Source organism: Thunnus maccoyii, chromosome 9 (genome assembly GCF_910596095.1).
Source record: "Thunnus maccoyii chromosome 9, fThuMac1.1, whole genome shotgun sequence".
NCBI lineage: Eukaryota > Metazoa > Chordata > Actinopteri > Scombriformes > Scombridae > Thunnus > Thunnus maccoyii.
The window spans coordinates 4,648,464-4,670,232 of record NC_056541.1 but is presented as its reverse complement, the minus strand read 5'-3'; the positions used below and the strand labels follow the sequence as shown (position 1 = coordinate 4,670,232).

Here is a 21,769-nt window from a genome sequence, read left to right as displayed (position 1 = left end):
TATATAAGACATGAAGCTGAAATTTCACTGAGTGGGATTTCAGGTGTAGGAGCCGGAGCCTGTAGACGGGGGACAGAGGTGTTCAGCTGGGCTTTTTCTCGCTGCCTTGTGTGCCTCTCTTTGGTTGAATGGACACTGTGATGGGACTGTCCTTGGTCTCATTAGGACGGGTTCACTGAGTCACTGAGTGGTGTGCATCAAAGTCCACCGACTGGGGAGGAGAAAGGAAGGATCTACAATGGCGCGCTTGTTGCTCAACAAGTTACCTTCGGTCAGCTGAAAAACAACATGGATTTGGATTGGAAATGAACAGAAAGGGGAGGGGAGTTGAAGTGACCAGTGGGTACACAAAGGCTTTCATTGAAGAATGCATGCAACACTACATTTAAAATTGTGCTGCTGTGATGACAATGCAACATAAAACATCCAAAGTACACTTATTCACGCAGGTTAAACCTGTGTGTCTCTAACAAAAAAGATAACAGACCTGAAAATCAGGGAAAACAAACATAAACAAAGTAGAGTGTAGAGTTTGCTTATGTAGTCACAACAGTGAGAGTTAGTGTAGCAGACATTATCAGATTAGATGGGGTGACTGATGCATCCAACCATTCTGCAGCAACAAGGGGATGAACAGGCAGCTAATGAGACAAAAGACAGCCAGCTCTGGCAGAGCTGCAGCTGATAATAAAGCCATCCAGAGCATGTGATGAGAAACTACCATGAACCACCGACAAAGTGATGGTACGTTTTGACTAGGGCTGCCCCTCTAAAAGTCGCTGAGTCGATGCATCAGTCGATGAGTCGAGCCGACTCATGTTTTTTTCAGTCAAATCGCTGCTTTTTTTTTTTTTGACACATCACAGAGTAACACAGTGAGACAGCATGACAGACTCTAAACTTTTACAGTCTTGTCTCTAAATACATAACTGTAATGGAGACAGTGAGGAATGATGGAAACTAAAGACAGATGCAGAGCGACTGTTTCCTGCTCTGAGCTCCAGAGGTAAATGCAGCAAAGTCTGTTAAACTACTGTTTAAACAGACGTACCAGCGTCTCTGCCGTCCAGTGTGATTGATTCTTCGGCTGACAGCGCTGTCAGCAGCCGGCAGCAGAGACGCTCCGTGCTGCTCTTGGATTTACACCAAGACTCATATCAGGACACACGGTTTTATTTGTCTGACTGTGTGGAAATCTGATGTTTTCACATCACAAATGATGCACAAGAGCATTAAAACACGAGTCTTACAGGTACATGAGACTCATGTTGGCTGTGTGGGGGTAGAACAGGGCGTTTGATTTTACTGCAACTGCGGTAATCAGGCGGAGACATGAATAATGTTTCTCATAGGAGGCAACGCATTGGTCTGAAGTGCCGACTCCCGAGTCGACTGTAAAAATCCTGCGTCACAAACAGCCCTGATTTTGAAGGGACTGGTTATTTCTATTCTGTCATTCCTTGTTTTTTGTCTCATCAAATAAATCACCAGGATCTTACATTAGCACTTCTGCTGACAGTCACAAGGTCAGGGTTGACAAATGATATAAACTCGAATAAAACCAAAAAGAAATACAAACTACCGATGGGAGCAAACGTTATGTTCATGCTGCTGAAGCAAACGACAAATTATATCAAAAACCCATCGCAAAACAAACAAAACACAAACAGAAATGTGTCAGGTAATTGGCTTATAATAACTTGAAATATTTCTGATGTAGGGGGAAATTATGAATTAGAATTAGTGAGAATAATGTTAGATAATTACAGGACGATGACATTTGCAGTTGTATCCCTAAACCTGCTGCCATCTCAACAAAGATTAAACCGAGACAGAAATTCTTGCCAAGACAAAGTAGAAGAGCCAAAGCTGTTTACACCTGCTGGATGCCGCTCATCGATTTGCCCCGGTCTGCCCTGTGTGCTAAGGTTAGCTTGATGGTCAGCCCAAAACTGCTGGGCCAGGCTTAAATTGATTTCCTGTAACAAGGCAGTTGAGTGCAGAGCCATCAAGAGACTTCTTGGGGGGAGTGGGGGTGGGGAGGGGGTGGACTTCAGACAGAAAACTGAATCATATGACTGTCTTGTGAAAAAGCTGCTTTTTTAAAACAACAGGATGCGTTTATGAAGTACAGGGACTTTCTGCAAACTAAAACCCAAATCATATGTGATGCAGAGTCTGCTTTGATTCTGCTGGATAAGAAAAAAAAGCTACCTGTGAGTCATCTTGGTGCCAGTCTCAAGCTTTATGTACCGCTTTCACATGTAGTAAAGATAAAAACTTACGGCAAGAACGGAGGCAAGAAGACGTGGACCGGATCACAGATTTTACAAGGCGAAATCCATTAGCTCAGGCGAAGGGCCAGGTGGCTAAAAAGAGTTAGGCTACTTAAGCATGCATGGACATGATACAGAGGAACAGCTAACTGTAAAACAGAAAAACAAACCAAATGAAGAGCTGCAGTTAGCATCTTAACCGCAAAATCCTCTCGCACTATGTCGCCTTAAACGTAGTGCAAACTACAAGACTTCTAAAATCCAAGAACTCCTCGAACCACAGGACATTTTTTTTTGTTGGAGACTGTTGTCACGTTGGCATCGGCTGCACAAATGACACAAGCGATCTCAGATGAGGGTGACAGATTGCGAGATTATTCCAGTTGAATGGGAGCATGAGAAACTGTTTCTTGACCTCAGGTTTCTTGTCGTGCAGTCATTGGATACTGCTCATCTCTCCAAGGGGCTCCGTATACAAGTGCATCTTTTTTCGGGGGGCTAGAATATCCTATAAAACTGCCTCCGAGACAGAACCACTCAAACTGAACTACCCAGGGTGGCGAGCACAAGCATGGAACCTGCATGCCCACATCCATACACTGAATTCTTGACAAATCATCCCTGACATCAGCTGTTACCTGACTAGAAAGGGACTATTTCACTGTTTCACTTGTCCTGGCAGCCTGGTGTTTTGCCTTCAGAGGCGGGGTGGGTTTTTCTGCAGAGCTAAAAGAGAAGACAGAGAGGCCTCAGAGCAGGGAAGTCTACAATACCAAACACTCTGCCTGCTGGCCTGGCTCTGGGACTTGACTGAGGCCATATGCTCCAGGATCAGGTTCTCACTAAATCACTACCCTGGGGCTTTTGTTGCCTCCCATGACTATGCCAGCCACGGAAGTGGTACGCTATTGAGTGTATTATTCTCCTGAGTGGCTCTGGATGGAATGATTTGTTTTAAAAAGAGGCTTTGTGTCCAGCATACCAACTTCCTGCACAGACGAGGGACCCCTAAACAACACAAAAAAGGTCCCTCACTGTACAGGAGACCGGCTTCAACCGACGACAACAACAAAAGTTGTCTGAAACTACCTGACACTAGATACACTAACACAGTACGACAAACAATGGGCTTCAGCAGGGGATGCAAACACCATCATGTTTACAGAGTCAGACAACAGACTGGGCGAGACTAGAACGATGACCGGGATTCATGGAGCCACGGAGCTGATTTTCTAATGATGACAGTGAAACAGGAACAACAATGCCAGGAACCAATGACTTATGAAAAATTCATAACCACTTTGTCTTTAACAAAACAATGGAGGGATTAATCCCATTGATCCAGGCCATCACTTACACGACCATCTTGCTAAATATGCTTTTAAAAACAAAATCTTACTTCTTAGAAAGCTTCTGTTGTCAGTACAGGTGATCTGTTTGGCTTACAACCCTCTGAAAGATATAATGCCAACTACAACTTCCTGTCGCTGATTCAACAAATGCAGTAGGATTGGAACTAACAATAATTTTCATTACTGATTATTCTCTCAAATAACCATTTGATCTATCGGTTGTATGAAAATGTGAATCAGATAAATAAAATGTGATTTAATGGTTGTTATGTTCTAAAGCTCAAATAAACACCTCCGTGTAACCCTGCAGGAAGGTGCCGCGTTGCCGGACTTTGTGTGAATGCAGAGCTTCATCCTGTCCGCTGTGGCCTCTCTGCTCTGCATGTGTGTGTGTGTGTGTGTGTGTGTGTGTGTGTGTGTAGCTCAGCCCCGCCCTCGGTCTCTGCAGACACACACACACACCTGCAGCTCTTAATACATCCATGACACAGAGACAGAGAGCAGAGCGGAGCAGAGGAGAGGGACGGAGACAGCGATGAGTCCTGACCTCACACCCTGAGCACCTGAGTCTATACATTGTTTCGTTTTTTTTTCCCAGGAAAATCCTGCATAGTATATCTTTAAGCAATCTCACAACTCACTAAGGCACAGTTATTTTAGACAGACACAGACGTCTTCGCTCCGAGTTTTTAGTTACATAGATTGATGATACAGCACAGTAAGCTTCTCATGCATGGAAGTGTAACTGAAGTACTAAAGCACTGCTGATGGGCATGTCTAACTCCAGTACTCAGCGCCCCGATTAGTCACATCTTAAATGTTATTGTACCTCCCATTCTGCTCGTCAGTAGCTGGCTGCACTGTGGACAGGATGGAAGCGCTTCACCATGTGGACATGGCCAGTTGTCAGTGACAGTTGGGAGGAAAACCCCGAATCCATCAAGCCAAGAAGAAAGGAGGGAGGGGGGGGTATTGACATTAAAGCCTGGTACTGAATGAGGGCTGTAATTATTGGAGAATTTTTTCCCCGGCCCAGCATCCAGCGCTGGGGACCCTGACATCACTGCGAAAGCCTGACTAACTAGGACAGTCACAGACAGCCCACATGACAGCCTGTGAAAGAGGCTTGAAGGAGGATCTCAACAGCTTTTGCGAAACAGATACTCAGTATGCCTTGTGACATAGGCGAAGGAGGAAAAAAAAAAAAAACTTCAGAAGTGGTGGAGGAGTGTCTCAATGAGGGAGGATTAGAGGATTTAGTAACATGCAGCGAGCAGAGATGATACGTTTATAGTTTCTGCTCAGGCGCAAGACGCAGATGTTCCTCCTCTGAAGCATGATGTCATCTGTGATAACAGACCTCTCTGACCGACAATCTCTCAGTCTCTCTCTCACCACTCTCTGAAAGACAGTCTCTCTCTCTCTCTCTCTCTCTCTCTCTCTGAGTTTTATACTTAAGTAAGTGTGACGTCTTAGCTTGTTAAAAAGCTACAAACTAAGAATGTAGTTCAATTCAAAGTGCCTCCTTCAGCTGCGGAGGCACTTGTGCTTTTAAAAAGAGGAGAGAATGCCATTTCTTTTGGAGAACATTTGGAGCAGGCTGAGGTATTTCCTCCTGGAGGCCCTCGTTCCCTAACATGAACCCACAACACTTCCCCTACAAGCCTCACACAGTTGTAAAGCTTGAATATTAAGAGTAACCGACTTGAACTGTCTCAAAGTAGTCTGTGGTTGCGCTGTTATATAAAAAAGTGTGAACCTTAATATTAGCTTGTATAAAAAGAAAAATGAGTAGCGTGGATAATACCAAATACTGGTTTCAATACAGATCATTTTTTCTTATGTGAGTAATGAGATAGTTTTATTAAATTAGGTGAAAAATGGATTTATTTTCACTGAGCTTTGTAGAAATATTTGTCACCTTCTTTGTCTCCTTTCGCCTGCGACTCTCCTCTTGGCCTTCTTCCCCAACTTCCACCTCAAAGGACTGGTATTTCATAAGATTCAACTGGGAAATACTTGGGTAAACTCTAAAAAAGGAACACACATCTTTTCCATGACTTTGCCATGATTTCCTTGGACTTAAAGAATGTGCTGTACTATCTTTAATGCAAATTCAGTTGTGCCTTACAAACTTTAAAGGGCATTTTCCTTTACTTCCTAAAGGTCCCAGTATCTCCCAGTAAGAAACTCAAGTGACATTAAAGCAGTCATACATTCAGGAACATTACATACATTTAATATGAGGACCTAGAATAGTTTCGGTTACTGATCCAGTTTGATCACAACTGTGATAACTGTTCTCCATCTATGACTAAAGCACAGGAGCTTTGCTGATTACTGTTGGTCACTTGAACTCAACATAATATTGACCTAAAAGTTTAAGCTGTTAGTGTCATAATTGTTAGCCACCCTGGAAAAGAAACTTGTTCAGTTTGACGCCAAAAGCAATAAAATCTCTCTGAGGAACTTTTTTTTTCACACAGCAAGATATGCTGTTGCAGCAAAACAAATGATGTCAATCTACTCTAAATATATCTGTCAAATTTGATTTCCAGATGGTTCTCACAAGAAGATAAAAAGTTTAGAGGAAGACATTTTCCCAGCTGAACAGTCCTCAAATTTAGTTGCTCTGACTGAAAGCAAAAAAAATAAGTAAATACAAATAAAAATAGTGTTTTTCTACATGTGAAATCCTTCATGTAGAATTAACAGGTGCCGTTTTCCTCAGTAAAGATAGGAAATGGATTTCCATTAACCAGCTTCAAGGTCTTTGCCAGTTTGCGATGCTGTGCCAGCTGCTCCTGCTAATTACCAATAATGACTTTTTGATCCCCAGCGCTTTAGCAAATCCTTTGAGATTTGGTTATTATTCAGACTAATACGGGAAAAGACCTTTTCTTTGGCTTGTTGAGATAGCCTCCAAATATGCCATTTGGTAACTGTAGAAACAATAAGAGTAACAACAAACCTGTACTGCTTAAGAAAAGGCAGCTGCGAACATATGTTTCAAAATGTCAGACAAAATACGTCGTGTGTCGGACTAGTTATCGGTCTGAAGGTAGTGATCTGATCCGACACCATCCACCCTGAGATTTCGCACGTTTTCCCCAGGCACTGACAGACGCATCGCTTTGCAAACATCATGCCCTTTTCACCCACTTTAGGCTCGCAACTATTTGTTAAGAACTCTGCTTAATCGGTTTCTCTCAAGTCTTCAAAAGTTACAGTGTACTGACACTCGGTAGCTTAGGCTGCCTAAAAATAGACATGAACTTGCTTTTAGCACGCAGTCGAGAGATTCCGCACTTTGTGAGTGTTTTTCATGACAGAACACCACACCACCTTGACATCTTTTCTGGACCTTTCAAGGTAGAAAGGCCTGCTATGATCTCTGGATAGATGAAGAAAAATCTCCTTTGAAACTGTATTAAAACAGAAGCAAAGATAACATTACATTCGGCCCATCACTACGTGGAAATGATACAAACACAGTATGCGTGGCCGTGTCAAGGAGATAACCAAGGTTGCTGCATGTCAGATATTTTTAAACTTCTAGGAGGTGAGGATGGCACTCTGCTAAAATACAGAGGAGACGGTGGGATGCTGCGAGCATACTGGACTAAAAATGAATAAAAAGGTGCATTCAGAGGGGAAAACAGATGAAAACCCTCAATCTGGCAAATGTTCCAACATCTGGGATTGTGATTTTGTCATAAACAGCATGCTGATCACATTTCCATGTTACCGGTTTTAGAAGACACACACATATCACCTTAACTGTATAGTTAAGAGTTCAGTATCTATCTTTGATGTGGATCCTCGTCAATGCAAGATTGATGAAAATGTAGTCGATAGTGATGAAAATCAGTCCCCTGATATTTGCTCGAACCTTCAATCTAAAAATATAGTTTTGCATTGAGGAATCCAGATATTTTCAGAGGGGAAACCCAGACATTATGAAGCTTTATTATGCCAAAATCCTTATATATATATCTTTTTTTTTTCTTTTCCTATCCTCTAATTAAACTCTAATCAAAGTTTCTTCACTACGCTTACAGGTAAATCTGCTCTGTATTCAGCACCACGCCGCTCTCCCTTCACAACGGAGAGGTCACTTTGAGCTGGCGAGTGTACATCTGCTTAGTATCAGTGCAGAGTTTGAGCATGACAGCGCTGCATGAAGAGACTCTGCCATACTATTTCTTACTTGTGATGAAGTACCGTCCAAAATATGTAAAGCTGTTTGTCACAAGCATGGTTCTTCAGGAAAAAAGTGTTTAATCATTAACGAATTTCATGGCAATCTGCCTTCTAGATTACATGATATGTTGCGTCCAACAGCTTATACCTTTTCCTTTTTGTAAAGAGAAAGCATAAATGTTCCCATTAGACTTTGGTATACTGACATTTTTCAACAACATCAAGAAGCCAAACAACTCAGAAGTTGTTGCTGTTTTAACACACACAACAATACTTTTAGACTAAAATATAGTCTAAAAGTATCAAATTTGATCTGAAACTGATCGTAGAATAAGTAAATGAGATTACAAATCTGACCAGACGTTTGATGTCAGCTTTCAGTACCAGTCAGTCAGTACCAAAAAAAGTAATGATGATCCAAATGAGGTCTGAACCCTATAATTTGTAGAAGTGATTTATCCCACAAAAAAGGTCAAATAGTCACCAATATTCATCTACTAAGCCTCAATATCCAAAGCAAATATGATGGAAATCCAGCCATTGGTTTTTAAATACCTTGTCTTTTACCAGAGTCTGGGTGAAGGGAAATTTGGAGCCACAGTAAAGGTCATGAGTCAACGATAGTTACCAGAATTCTTCAGAATCCTCCTTTTTCCATCTGTAGTCTGACTAGTTGTTGTCAAACTTGCGCTTGATGAAAAGGTCGGACAAACAGAAGGACAGACAAACTGGCTGAACTCTTGCTGTTGATAATATAAAGCCAGCTGTCAGTCCGATATATCAGTCAAACCTTACATATGACCACTGATCTCAGTCTCCAAGAATAAAGACGGATCAAAGCTAACAAACAATCCTGTCTGATGAAGAAAGCACACTGAGAAGAGCCAAAGAAAATGGCAAAGCAGAAGTGGCTGGAAAAAAAAAAACTGCTTATTAAACAAAGAAAAGCCAAAAAGAACTTTTGAGTAATGCCCAATCACTTTTGCTTTAACTTCCACAAATCCAACACCTCAATTCTGGTGTGTGCACACTAACTCCTGTCTAGCAAGTGAGAACTGCAAACACAACTGCAGACACTTTGAGGTTTGCCTCACGAAACCGTCTTGTTTAGTTCTCATTTGTACACTTTGGCCCACGCGGTGAACACAGAAGCCTCGGCTGTGATCAGTCCGGTTTCCGTCCTGACTCAGGTGAGTGATGCAAAGCTTTAAAGGCCGACGCAAGTGTATGAAGAAGACTTTCTAAGAAGCAAGTCCATAAAAGGTAATATGAGGAGGTGCGGCAATGAGTGTACATGGTTTTTTTTTTTGGTTTTTTTTTTTTATCCTGGGCTTAGTGAGCGGGACGGTTCTGGCAGTCAGCTCTCATAGATCTTACCTCAACAGTGTTTACAAGTGAGCCGACAGACAGAAGTGGCTGTGCTTTGGGAGGCTTTATGATGAAATTGGGATAGAGACGGAGGAGCCGCTGGATGACGAGGATACATGAGGGTAAAAACATTAAAAACAACAAGGAGCGGATGTGAAAAAGAAAAGTTCGGCGCCATCCTGACATACAAAGAACAACAGAAAAGTGTCCTTGTTTTTCCTCATGATGTGTTTGAATTTCAAAGATGAGATATCCATTATTAAAAAAAAAAAAAAAAAAACATATATAGCCTTTAGGAAGATTCATTTTATGTGTTAGCAGTGGTCAAATTTGCAGCAAAGAAAGATAAAGACAGCATCCGTCAGGATGGGGAAGGAGGCAGTGAGTTCAAAGGGATCAAGGCACCAGTGTTTCTTTGGAAACATAGTGGGGGAAATGTTTTAAAAAAAAAGAAAAAGAAAAAAAGAACAATGTGCTATCATCTCTACCTTTCTTATCCTCCTGATAAAAGTAGGAGCAGGATACAGAAAAACTTCTTTTATTTAACTCTTCTAGAGCTTGTCAAGAGTGTAAATTCTGATTAAAATTGCACAAATTAGAAAACTGCACTCTTTAAAACCCTGATTTCGATATAAAAAACAGCTAATCGTTCACACCAAACCCCTTTATATCAAAAAGTAAACATGACGATATGTGAAAACTGCTAAACAAACCTCTGATAACCACCTCCGATAAACTGTACCTGCGATACATCAAAGGAAATTTCAAGCTGTAGATAACGGTGCAGCAGCAGCAGTTTTCTGCCTTATGTGATTCAGTGTAGATTTATACTTAAACCGTGTCTTGGGCACTCAGTCAGATAAAGACCAGGTGCTGCTCGTTAACTGAGAAGGATGAACGGAACCATGCGGGACCAGAGTTTAATATCCACGTCTTGCAGGACACGTCATGAATGTATATCATAAATAATCTGAAATCTAGCCACAAACGTAACATTTATCAGACTCTTTCACCCAGAAATATGTGTGTTGGTGTCCACAAAATAGCCAAATGACAGAGTTTTCTACAGAAGCAGCAATATTACATATTTTTCTAATTTTGTATTCCAGTGTGTGCCAACCAACAAGCACACAATCAGCTAAATAAAACTTAAAAACTCTTGAGCCAGACAGCACATTGTCTCCAACTTGTTTACAGTCCCCACAGTCTCAGTCAGTAAGAGTGAGGCAATCATTCATCATTTCTGACGCGTCGTCCAATCGAGTGTAGTCATACCCAAGTCACTGTCATGCTGTCAAGTGTGCCAACATAATCCTGTGATCAGTCTCCAACCTGTACTTAGCTTCTCTGGCCTTGTCTAGAAGCAGGCCATGATTTATTATTCATCACAAACAGTATCTTGTTTCTGGTTATCAGGATATTAATGTTCACGGAGAACATCACATCCAGATTTCACAAATTTGCACAGCTGCTAGACGACAATCTCTGACTCATTAAGGTTAGGTGCTTAGGTGCACTCTGTCTCACTCAGACTCGCATTAGGGCTGTCACTTTTTATTAGAAATTTGAACTTTTCTTCAAACGTGGGGGAAAAATTTAATATTCCACCTTTAATGACCTGTTCGAATTAAAAATTTACAGTCTATTAGCACGACAGACCTTTTGAAATAGTTTTTCTTGTGATCCAGGAAAGGGCGTGATTAAAATTCACTATCAGCTTGACCTATCGCGTTCTCTTTGACCCATCCCCAAACCAAATTAAAAAATGGAGGACAGTAGCGAGCAAAGCTGTGCTGATCAGACAATCGAGGCACCGAAGCGTCTGAGAAGCAGGGTGTGGAAGTACTTTGGGAGCTATGACGTAGATAAAATGACCAACAAAGATACAACTTGCCAACTTTGTGAAAAGCAGCTGCCTTACTTCTTCAACAACAACGAATCTGAGGACTCACCAGCTAGCTTAACACACATGTGAGGCATCAAATGAGCGGAGCAATGTTAACTCTATAACGTTGTCTGACTACTTGAGACAATCTCAAGACACATAATGCAGTTGTATGACATCACACAGGAAAATATAGAGACTATACTAAACGGTAAGACGCTCAGACACTGATGGATGGACATCGCTAGCCATATATATATGTTGTAATTGTTGTATCTCCAACACATTACAGTTTGTTTTGTGTTCGAATGAATTCAAACAAATTTCTTGTTGGTTCAAATTCGTTTGACTTTTTGAAAAAGTGACAGCCTGAACTCACATGGTTTACGCTCGTTGGCCTCGAATATAGAGTGCTGATAAATCCAATAATTTGTCAATACACTGATCAAAAGACATAAACCATCACTGAAAGTGCACTGAAGTGGAATATTGCACTGGCTTTCCAAATCAATGTCCTTCTGTTTGGCATCTCCATATGACCCAAGCACACACATACACCCACATTTGGCTTGGCGCCCTCCTCAGATCTGGTGATAATGAATTGGTAGAAAATAATTCATTTGCAGTTTCACAAAGAGGGGAGGGGCGGTAGCGCTGAAAGGCAGATACAGAAGGCCTCAATGAGCAAGCACAAAGGCAGCGATACCCATCACAGGACCAAGAGCTGCGTCGTACCAGCATTCTTTCTACGGTGCTAGAATAAGACAACAAAGGGGGGCACAATGTGCCTATTCATCACCAGTACAGTATGCTAATAATGTAGATGGGATACATTCTCACCACCCTCCCCTGGCAGAGAGGGAGGATCAAATAGGTCATTCAAAAAAAAAAAAAAACATTATCAAAGGAACGCTCTGACCTGCACTGCATTGATTGATGAAGCTCCTCTTAAAGCATAAGAAAGAAAGGCAAAGCAATTAGACCTGCACTTGTTTCACTCAAATTACAATGTTTTATGTATGTAAGAGAGAGAGAATATGGTTGAACCCAAAGCTATGTGTTGGTAGACCCTGGTTCTCTGGTTGAAAGTGTGGATAAATAAAAGGGATTTGGACACTTAGATCTGTTTAAAACCAGTTTACTGGAATCTGTTGGAGAGTTAATCTGGGAGTTTGGTCTCCCTCCATCCAGTATGTGGCAGCACTTATAATTGAGGAACTTGCTGTCAACTGTGCTGGGCTCTCCAAGAGCAACCTCTCAGGAATCTAAACTGCTCTCTGATATCATCAAAATATTTGGATTGAGTCATGAGGCCCGTCAATATTATTCCAAAAAATATTCTGCCAGGCTACTACACTTCCAGCAGCATTAAGGACTATCTGGGAGAAACATTTAAACCTTTCATTTAAAGAGTTAGAATGAGGGCTGGGAATCATTCAAAAATTTTAAATACCGGTACCTTAACTTGGATAATGGTTCCTGAACGATACCTTTTTTTGATACCAAGTACATATAATTCAGCTCCTTGGCGTTTTTACACACTCAGAACAGCTTGTTAACATAAAAAATATGAACCTATTTACCACAATCACTTTCACACTGTTGACGCCATCGAGCTAATCTGAGCACAATAAACAATTCAACCCATAATGTCAGCTGATGGAGTCTAGATGTGGCACCCAGTATGTGCCGTGACCGTAATGACTTGCTAGTTTTAACACTGGTTTTGTTTTAAAGAGAAAGTGTGTTGAGTGCACAGCTAGTTAACGTTAGCATAAACGGTTTTATCACTTTGCTTTATGACAGTTGTTTTGCGTAGTATACTGTCTGTTGCTAGCCAGGTTAACAGCTCAAAACGAGCAAGTAGCATCATCAGCGGCTTAAACATTAACAGGAGCTTGGACCAAAACACGTAACCTGCAGATAAGACGAGACAAAGCTGTATTAAAATATCGAAGTTGATGATGTTGCCTATCGTTTGAAGTCAAAACAGTGGTAATGTAGCGAAGCAGTCCCTATGTGACCATAACACTGAACATAAAATAGGAGTCCACAGCTAACGTTAGCGGAGCTTCGCAAGACGCTGTTGTCAGTTGGTCAGTTGGTCTTGTCTTACTTGCAGGTTATGTGTTTTGGTCCAACCTCCTGTTACTGATGAAGCAACTGTCGACACTGCTGCTACCTCCACCATTGCCGTTTAGGTTGAGAAGCTACAGCTCTCAACTCCTGCTAGGTATTGAAATTTGGTACCAGATGACAAGGCACTGTCCGATACTCGATAGCTTCAAAGCAATTCGGTCTGTGCCATAAAAGTATCTAAACTCGGTACCCGGCCATAGTTAGAATGGAAAAGGATATGCCAAAAATCAAAGAAAGCTGTCAAGATATATAAAAGTAAGACTCATTCAACTTAAAACCCTCAATCGCTTCTATTGGACACCATCTAGACTCAATTAGGCCTTTAAAAACACAGAGAGTACATTACTCCATATATGCTCTGGCAACGCCTTTAGATTCAAGACTTTTGGGGAACAAGTCCACAATTGTATAAAAGGAGATCACCAGCAATGACTTTGAATTCTCTCCAAGGTTATGTGCTGGGTGACCCATTAGCTGTGAAAGACCGTGGAAACACAGAGCTGATCCAAACATGCCATAATGGTGGGTAGACAGACTTTATTGAGGGGGATGGAAAAAAAGACAGAAGCTCCCTCTTGGCCTCAGGAACTTTTCTATAGAAAGACAGATGGAAAGATTATATCTTAAAATGGGGAAAATACCAGATCTATATTTCTAAAGGATAAATAATGCTGTATTCAATATCTGAATGTTTACCTTTAATATATTATGCTACCCTAAGTGCCTTTGGTGTGTATGTTATACACAGAATATGCATCATGATGATGACAGTCTTGCTGGAGGTCTTTGGTTGTTCTTGCTCAACTGTCTTCTGGTGTTTCAATCATGTTTTTTAATTCCTGGTAGTATCGTCCAGCCTCAAATCCAAGCAAATTATAATTAAAACTGGACTAACATCAGTTATTGAACCAAGCATCAATTTGATTATTTTGCGTGATTTTCCATGGATTTGCCACAAACAGACCTGAATAAAAAAGGAGTGGAGCAATATAACAGTACACAATCAATAAAACGGTGCTCTCCTCATTGAACGAATGGTGCTCCATCACTGCTATAAAATTATTGATATTATTAATACCATAATAGTGATTTCAACCATAGCTGAGCTCTATAACACTGAGCCTAATGTTTTTCATTTTATCTAAACTCTGTCAGACCTATAAAGGCTGTGCATATCTGTGTTTATTTAACTTTTGACTCCTGATTTCATTCATTATTCTCTTTTAACAAAGCAAACATTTCTGAAAAAATTCACAACAAAAAAGAGCTTATCAAACGCGCTCGACACCACGTGGGAAACATCAGCTGTAACCAACGTTCGCATTGATAAATTTGTTCTGCAAACTTCTAGTAGAGCAGAGGGGGGGGGGGGGGGGCAAAAAGCCTGTTTGGTGAATGCGTGGCGTCCATCCAGATCACAAGTGGCAAAGGACAAGGTGAAAAAAAAAAAAAAAACACGTGTTCGATGTGAACACAGCAGCTGTTTGCATGGAAACAGTGTTTGCGTTTCTTCTGTTTACATGATCTGTGACTTGTCATGGTCAGGGAGTCCCTGCGACCGAGGCTGAGAGCTCATCTTCTTCACCCTGTGACTTACAGAGAGCCATTATAAACCCCAGTGTAAACATTTCAAGGTTTTTGCTGACACCAGGCAGACAAGGCCAATTTGTGTTCAGTCAGCATGTTCAGAGAGAAAGTTTTTTTCGATTTGTGACAGGCGTATGTCACTTAAAATGCACAGCTGAGCGCAAGGAAGGCCTGTTATGACACTTTCTATATGAAGAGCATTGAAACCAACAATGCAAGCGAAACACAGGGGAATCTCTATGAAGCTAAGAAGACGGAGGTGACCCTAAACAGATTATGCAGCGATGAATTATAACCTCGCCGTTAGCGTCCCCCTGTAAAACTGAAAAACACTGAGCCAAGTTTTTTCCCTGTTAATTAGAACGAATCAGTCACATTTTCACAGAGAATTTACCGACACATGCAAACATCATCTGTTTGCTTTGTAACTACAGCGGCGAGGTGGGCGCAGCGGTCGTGTTAACGGTCGTGGTCTGGTGAATAAATAACGGTGACATAAGGGCTATTATGCAAGTTCAGCTGACAACAAGAAACGCTCCAGAGGTAGTTATCTGTTAAATGGTTAGTGGCTGCTCAGCAAACAGCTTAATTAAATATTCTGACTGTAGGTACAGAGCGGATCAGTTAGAGGAACAGTCTGTCTGTCCTCTTAAACACTCACATATACTAGAAAAACTGGCTTTGTTTCCTCTGAAATAAAAAAATAAGCCTTTACTTGAAGTGACAGTCAAATAAGATGTACATGAGCACTTTTATTCAGGTGCATAATAACAAAAGTTTCAGGAATTAACTTAATTTGTGTCTGGTATGACACCCCCATGCTTTGTCAGGCTTTCTGTGAAACTACCACACTTTCCAAAACCTGTCATTTATAAAAAAAAATTAATTTTCCCGAAACTTCCAGGCCTTGTGAAAGGACCCTGTATGATAAGAGTTAGTGGTGAAAGAATGACATGCTCACAGATGCATCCTGTTCCTTCATGTCATTCGTGTTCCTCTTGGAGACAGCGTCGGAGATAGTGCTCACGAGAAACCCGCAGAGGCTAAAGGGGACTGAAGGGAAATTACTTTGTTCCCGACTCGATGTATAAACTGTCACTGCTCTGAAGATATGTTACAGGAAAAAAAAAATAGCAAAACCATATATGGTGTCAAGAGAACTTTTGAGCTTGATTTGAATGTTTGGAGGAGACGGTGACATTTGGACCATTCAAAACAACGAAACCTGTCCATTCAAAAGGTGTTTTTAATCAGTTTCCTTTCTCCAGGTGACTGTGTGTTTGGCTTTAAGGGAATGATTTTCATTTGACGGCTAAAGCTGCAGGAAGATGTTTGAATAAGCGAGACATCACATGATCCATTCTGTACCTAGACATCAGTCGCACAAGTGACCCGAGCCTGATTAAACCTGTGCACACTGATGAACCTCACTGGATTTATGAAACAGGGTTACAACATGAGCAGGACACTTAAATTTACCATATCTGTTATCTAATGTGATTAAGAACACTACAGATCAATGTGAGCATCAGTTCATACTGTGGTTTCGCCTCATCTGATTTTGTCATGCAAGAGTTTTTGAGGATGAGGAAGTAGTGCTGCTGCCATGACAGTGAGTGGTGGTTTGCCTTTAACACATTAAACCTTACACTATGGCAAACTTCTGCTGTTGATTCAGATCTTGTTTTCATTTCAAACTGCAACACAGTTCACTAGGAAGATAACTCATGTACAAGTTCAGCTTCATTATTAGTGGAGATAACAGTTCATGAGTACAAATATCACTATTTTCACCTGGCCAACCCGCCCCTGATGCAGAGTTACTCGGTGGTCTCTAAACAACATTAGCAGGTAAATCCCCAAAATTAATCAGAGACTTTTCCCCACTTCATCAGCCAAGTAGTTCTTTAAATAGAACAGGACCACCAAATGATGGCTGGTTACCTGCCAAGTGGTTCCAGCCACAAACCCCCAAACCTCAGAGAAGAATTAGCAGCAGTGGGTTGGTGGTTAAAGGTCCTGTGTTGCTGAATGAGACCAGCACTGACAGAGTAAAACGCTCCATTCCTCCTCCCATGTACTTCATGACACTGTACGGTGCTATATTTATATAAAAGCATCTTCAAGCTGCTCATGTTTGTGTTTATTTACATCCTGACTGTAAGATGTGAGGAACTAATTGATTCACTGTGGTTATTGTAAAAAAAAAAAAAAAAAAAGAGTAGCTCTTTGTGTTCTCTGTGTGTGGTATTTCACTATATTTGAAATCACATCAAATAGAGAACAAATGCTCTCAACCCATAAAATGGGTAACTTGAACTTCTTCTTCTTCACTGAAGAAAAGAGTAGATCTGGTTTAACCTGTTGCACTATTTCCCACTTTAAAAATAGAGTTTTAATTCTGCCCTCGCTGCTTTTTGATGCTGTGAATATCACATCACATGCTTTCATTTCTAATAAGCAGCAAGTGTCACTCTGAATAAGTCTTCAAAGTGCTATTCGCTACAAGTACGCCTAGCACTTTAACCTCTATGAAGTAATATGAGTAAAATAATAGCACCTCTGCTCTAGTAGGACATTATGAACTCTTTTCACCTCCACCACTGAGAAACAATATTCTACTTTCAGAGTCAACAACATGTCTATTCCTGACTGCAGCAGACGCTGTTAAGAGAAAGTAAATATACAATTATATGATTAACGGTGCGGCCCGGAGAGAGGAGCAGGAGCCTCTCAGATTGGGACAGAATGATGAGCAAAGGTCACAATATAACCTTGTGCTCCTGGTAGCAAAAACCAGCCACAACCACTTCACATGATTACATGATGACACAGGCTCATGACTGCCTCCCGGAAGGGTTGTGGGTGTGTTTTTTTTTTTTTTTTCCTTTTTTTTGGGGGGAGCCGAGTGAGAACAGGTTTACAGTCAGGTTCACTACAGAGCATGTTTACAGGGTTGTGTTACTTGAAAAAAAAAAGGTGTGTCAGTTGTCACGTATGAAGTGTTTAGCTGGTGTCTTTTATTCATAGTGACTTATGAGGAGTATTATGGGATCAGGAGTAATATTAGTCTGCCTATGTGAGAACAGTTTAGCTTTCACCTTCCAAGTTTTTGGCCTGACCTTGGCTCAATAAATCCTGGATAAAGCCAGAAACTCAGAAGTATCTTTTTAAATCTAGTGCACATTAAAGACTAAAGCATATGAGTGAGTAGTATTTTGACGGTAGCTTTGACAACAATTTTCCAATAATATCTAATTAGCATCGCCTTATTCTGTAATTCGAACTATGAAAATATGACTAACAACTTCCTAGTGAGCCAGGAACCTAACGACCAATTAGTCAAGATATTGGCTTGAGCTGGGCTTGCTGGGGCAACTCTATAAATCAAATGTTTCCAAGTAAATACACTGTGATGAGTATTGAACAGTTCGTGAAAAGAAAGAACAGCTGTTTTGTGAAACATGTTTGTTTTCTCACTTCCTCATTCTATGCCTGACTGTGCGTAGAGTATTTTTCATTTCAACACTTTTAAACGCAGGTCTTTGTTAAGCCATGAAGGGAATTTCTGCTGTTGCCAATAAGCTTGTCAACATCCTCAAGAGCTGTATTGGGTAGGAACAGCCATTGCATAAGCCATTCTTTATGCATTTACCCAACAAGCACTGCTGTTACTTGTTTTTTATGTTATGCAATCTAAGCAAATTACTATATGTTGACTCAAAACTATGGTGTCTCTCAGCCAGCCGATGTTATGACCAGTTCTTGTACATTTCAACAGCTGCAAAATTCATATTCCCCTAAAATATGCCCATGAAAGAGAGAGAAGTGCAAACTTCAGTGAGAAATGTTGGACAACCTGATTTTGTAACGGCTGAATCTTTACATATGTTGACACAAGAGGCTCTGCCGTTGTTATCCTGAGGGCAAGCCCCCCTAGTGGGGCAGCTGTAGCAGGATGTAAACTGCAGCTGTACAGGGAAAAGTTACACATTTTAATTTCAGCTATGTAACAAATCCCTGGTGTCCCAATTTAAGTACCAAAAAGCTTTCGCAGCCTCGAAGTGGGGAGTGGCGACCTATTTCAATCACTCTGCAGATGATTTCTTGGGGAAAAATGAGCAGATGTTTAGAGGGGGGGGGGGGGGGAGAGAAAAAAAACTTTAACTGTGGACTGCAACACCAATTACCAACCCATAAAAGGAACAGCGGTGGAGAAGTTGTGTCTGTGTGAGTTATTCTCTCCACACATAGGGGGATGGCGGGTGTGTCCCAGAAAATATTGGGGTTGTTTATAAAGTGAGAGATCTCCTATTGAGCAGGCACTGAACTGCTTAGCTACCGTACATACCCTCTGCTATGAGCTCTTCCACGGTGACTTGATACCGGCCGACTGCAAACACTTTCCCCAAGTAGCTGCTGACTCCGGAGCTGGAGCCGGAACCGGACGCCCCTCCGAGCCCGCCGCTCTCGGACTTTGGCATCCTGGAAAACTTCTTCATCCTTTAACTTTCACAGTCCCGACACCACCAACTGCAATCCTTGTTTGGTGGGGAAATAAACCACACTGTCCAATTTAACTCGGTTGTGTCCGACTTCCCCTATCTACTTATCTGAAATCTTTTCTTCTCCTGCATGCTCCGCGTCTGGTTCTTCGGGAGGGACAACTCGCTGTCGGGTGACACGACATGAAAGTACAGTTAATATACAAGCGTCACGGTGGGATGATACAACCCCGACAGGTCTCCCAAAGCTCGTACCGGTGACAGCATCCACTCTCAAAATGTCAAAAACAATAAACAGAGATAGGTTCGTTAGCTAATATGACACATCACGCTAGCTGGCTGCAGCCGTTGCTAACATGCATGGACTCAGCGGTGTGCAGTCAGGACGCTCTCCCAACAATGAGAAGAGGGCAGGGGACAACAAATGCAGCTGACACCGGTGTTGATAACACCTCCACCAGCGGCGACAAATCTCTCAAATGAATATATCCAACTCGATAGTCCTCCAAAAAAAACTAGCCTCGGCGTCGTTAGCTTTACACGCCGCGACTTGGTTCACTTCACTCGGGCGAAGCGGCTAGTTAGCTCGCTAGCTGCGGTAGTTAGCTGCTAACGAGCCGAGCCGAGCCGAGCCACCCCGAGTGCAGGTGGGCTAAACGAAGTAGGAGCCCGAACCCGGTGCAAGTAAGCGTCCGTGGCTTATCAGAAAACCTCCAGCGATGTCGTTTTCGCCAGGTTCATCTTTGTCATCTCCGCTCTCATCCGTGTCATCTTTGTTGAGCTTCGCTAACGTTAAACTTCTCGTGACTCCCCAACTGCAGGCTTCAAAATAAGTGGGTGGTTTGTTACCGTATTTACCCAATGAGAGTGACAACCTAACCTGACGTGGCCCCGCCCCCTCCTATTGTTATGATTGGTGTAAGAGGAGAAGGTATGGAAGATTATGAACGCTAAGAAAATGAAAAAAAAAATGAATGAATGAAATTGTGCTTCATAAACATAAAAGTACGTATGATATCAATTCAGAATTATGAGATATAAAGTCGACATTTTGATTTACTAAATCTAAATTATGGGATAGGCCTTTCTCAATAAAGGTTACACAAAGTTCATACTTGTTTCCTCCCATCCTCCTGAGTCCAAATCCTTGGCCAGTTGAACTCTGGAGTCAAACATCTCACAGTGCGAAGACACAGTACACAGTGCAGTTATGGTAACGGAGTTCTTGCTAACATCACTAGCTCAGGCATGCTCTGGTAATTACACTTCAACAGACCTGCACACCTGTTGTGTGACAATATGATCTTAACTCAAGAGTTAAAACTAACAAATGTGATACAGCTGTTATCTTCACTGGAATGTATGTTACACATAAAACAAATTCAATATATATAACACATGGTCTCCTTTTGTTTTCGTTTATATATATTAATAATTTTTATATATGTGAGGAGATCTGTGCATATAAAGACCCCAAATGACATAAAGGTAGCACCATTGTATAATATCAAACCAATAAAAACATGAACCTGAACATCACCTTTAGCCAAACCAATTGGGCAGTAATAAGTATATAAGAATATTAAGTATATAAGATTTTCGTCTCTGTGACCGTGTCAGCACCACAAGTACATTACCACATACAACCATAGGCACTGACCTGCCGTTCATCTCAGGAGCCGGCCAGCCACTGTAGCTGCTGAGATAAACTTATTTGATAAAAATACAACATATTCAAAACCTAAATGGTTGATTTCACAGCTTCCTCTGCAATCAACTCTGGTTGTTGTGAAATGCATGTTGGGATATTTCTCTACTCCACTTCAACACAAGTCAGCTACTGAGGTATCCTGGATAAAAACATGATAATTTAAGATCAAACTGGACCAGTACTTGGCCCGTGACTGATGATGTCACAGTTTACAAGAAGTCCACAAGAACAGACAAGACTGCAGATTGAGAAAAATCTAGAAAGACAACATTATGATGAGTCCAAACTATGAGATTGTAAGTCAAAAGTATGACTTACAGTGTTTATGAGTTTGCTTTTTAAATTTTCATCATGCATAATTTTCATGTATATATTTTTTTCCCAGCAGAACTGATCTTCCATAAGAAGCACCCAGACAATGCTCATCTGTGACAGGGTGGAGTGAGTGACAGACAGTCCAAGCAGTTTGGTTGAGGAAAGAGAACACAAAACAAACTGGAAAGAATGCAGTGCATGGACAAATAAACAAACCTCAGGCTACACTGAAGTATTGTCTTATCCTGTGCCACATTTCTCACCCTCTTCATTATTAAAAAATACTCATCAAAGGTCAATCTTTGTTTTGCTTGAACAGTGTTGTCTCCTATGGGGATCTGCTGATCTTTTCTAAGGCATAGGTTAAAGCTGTTACTTCCCCAGTATGTGTAAATTGATCTCATGACACTCCCTTTCATTTTAATGAT

General features: G+C 41.3%; 1 protein-coding gene across 3 annotated transcripts in view; it reads right to left on the bottom strand.

Annotated features, from left to right (window-relative positions):
* Positions 1-20,163, bottom strand: part of bmp2k (BMP2 inducible kinase) — a 48,435-nt gene extending 28,272 nt beyond the window's left edge. For 2 of the 3 annotated variants that reach the window (XM_042420444.1, XM_042420445.1), the window contains exon 1: positions 19,162-20,163. In XM_042420444.1, coding sequence (XP_042276378.1) covers positions 19,162-19,312 — 151 coding nt within the window. In that variant the 5' untranslated portion in view covers positions 19,313-20,163. The remainder of the gene's footprint in view (positions 1-19,161) is intronic. The other variant, XM_042420446.1, reaches the window with a different exon arrangement.
* Positions 20,164-21,769: the final 1,606 nt, after the last annotated feature.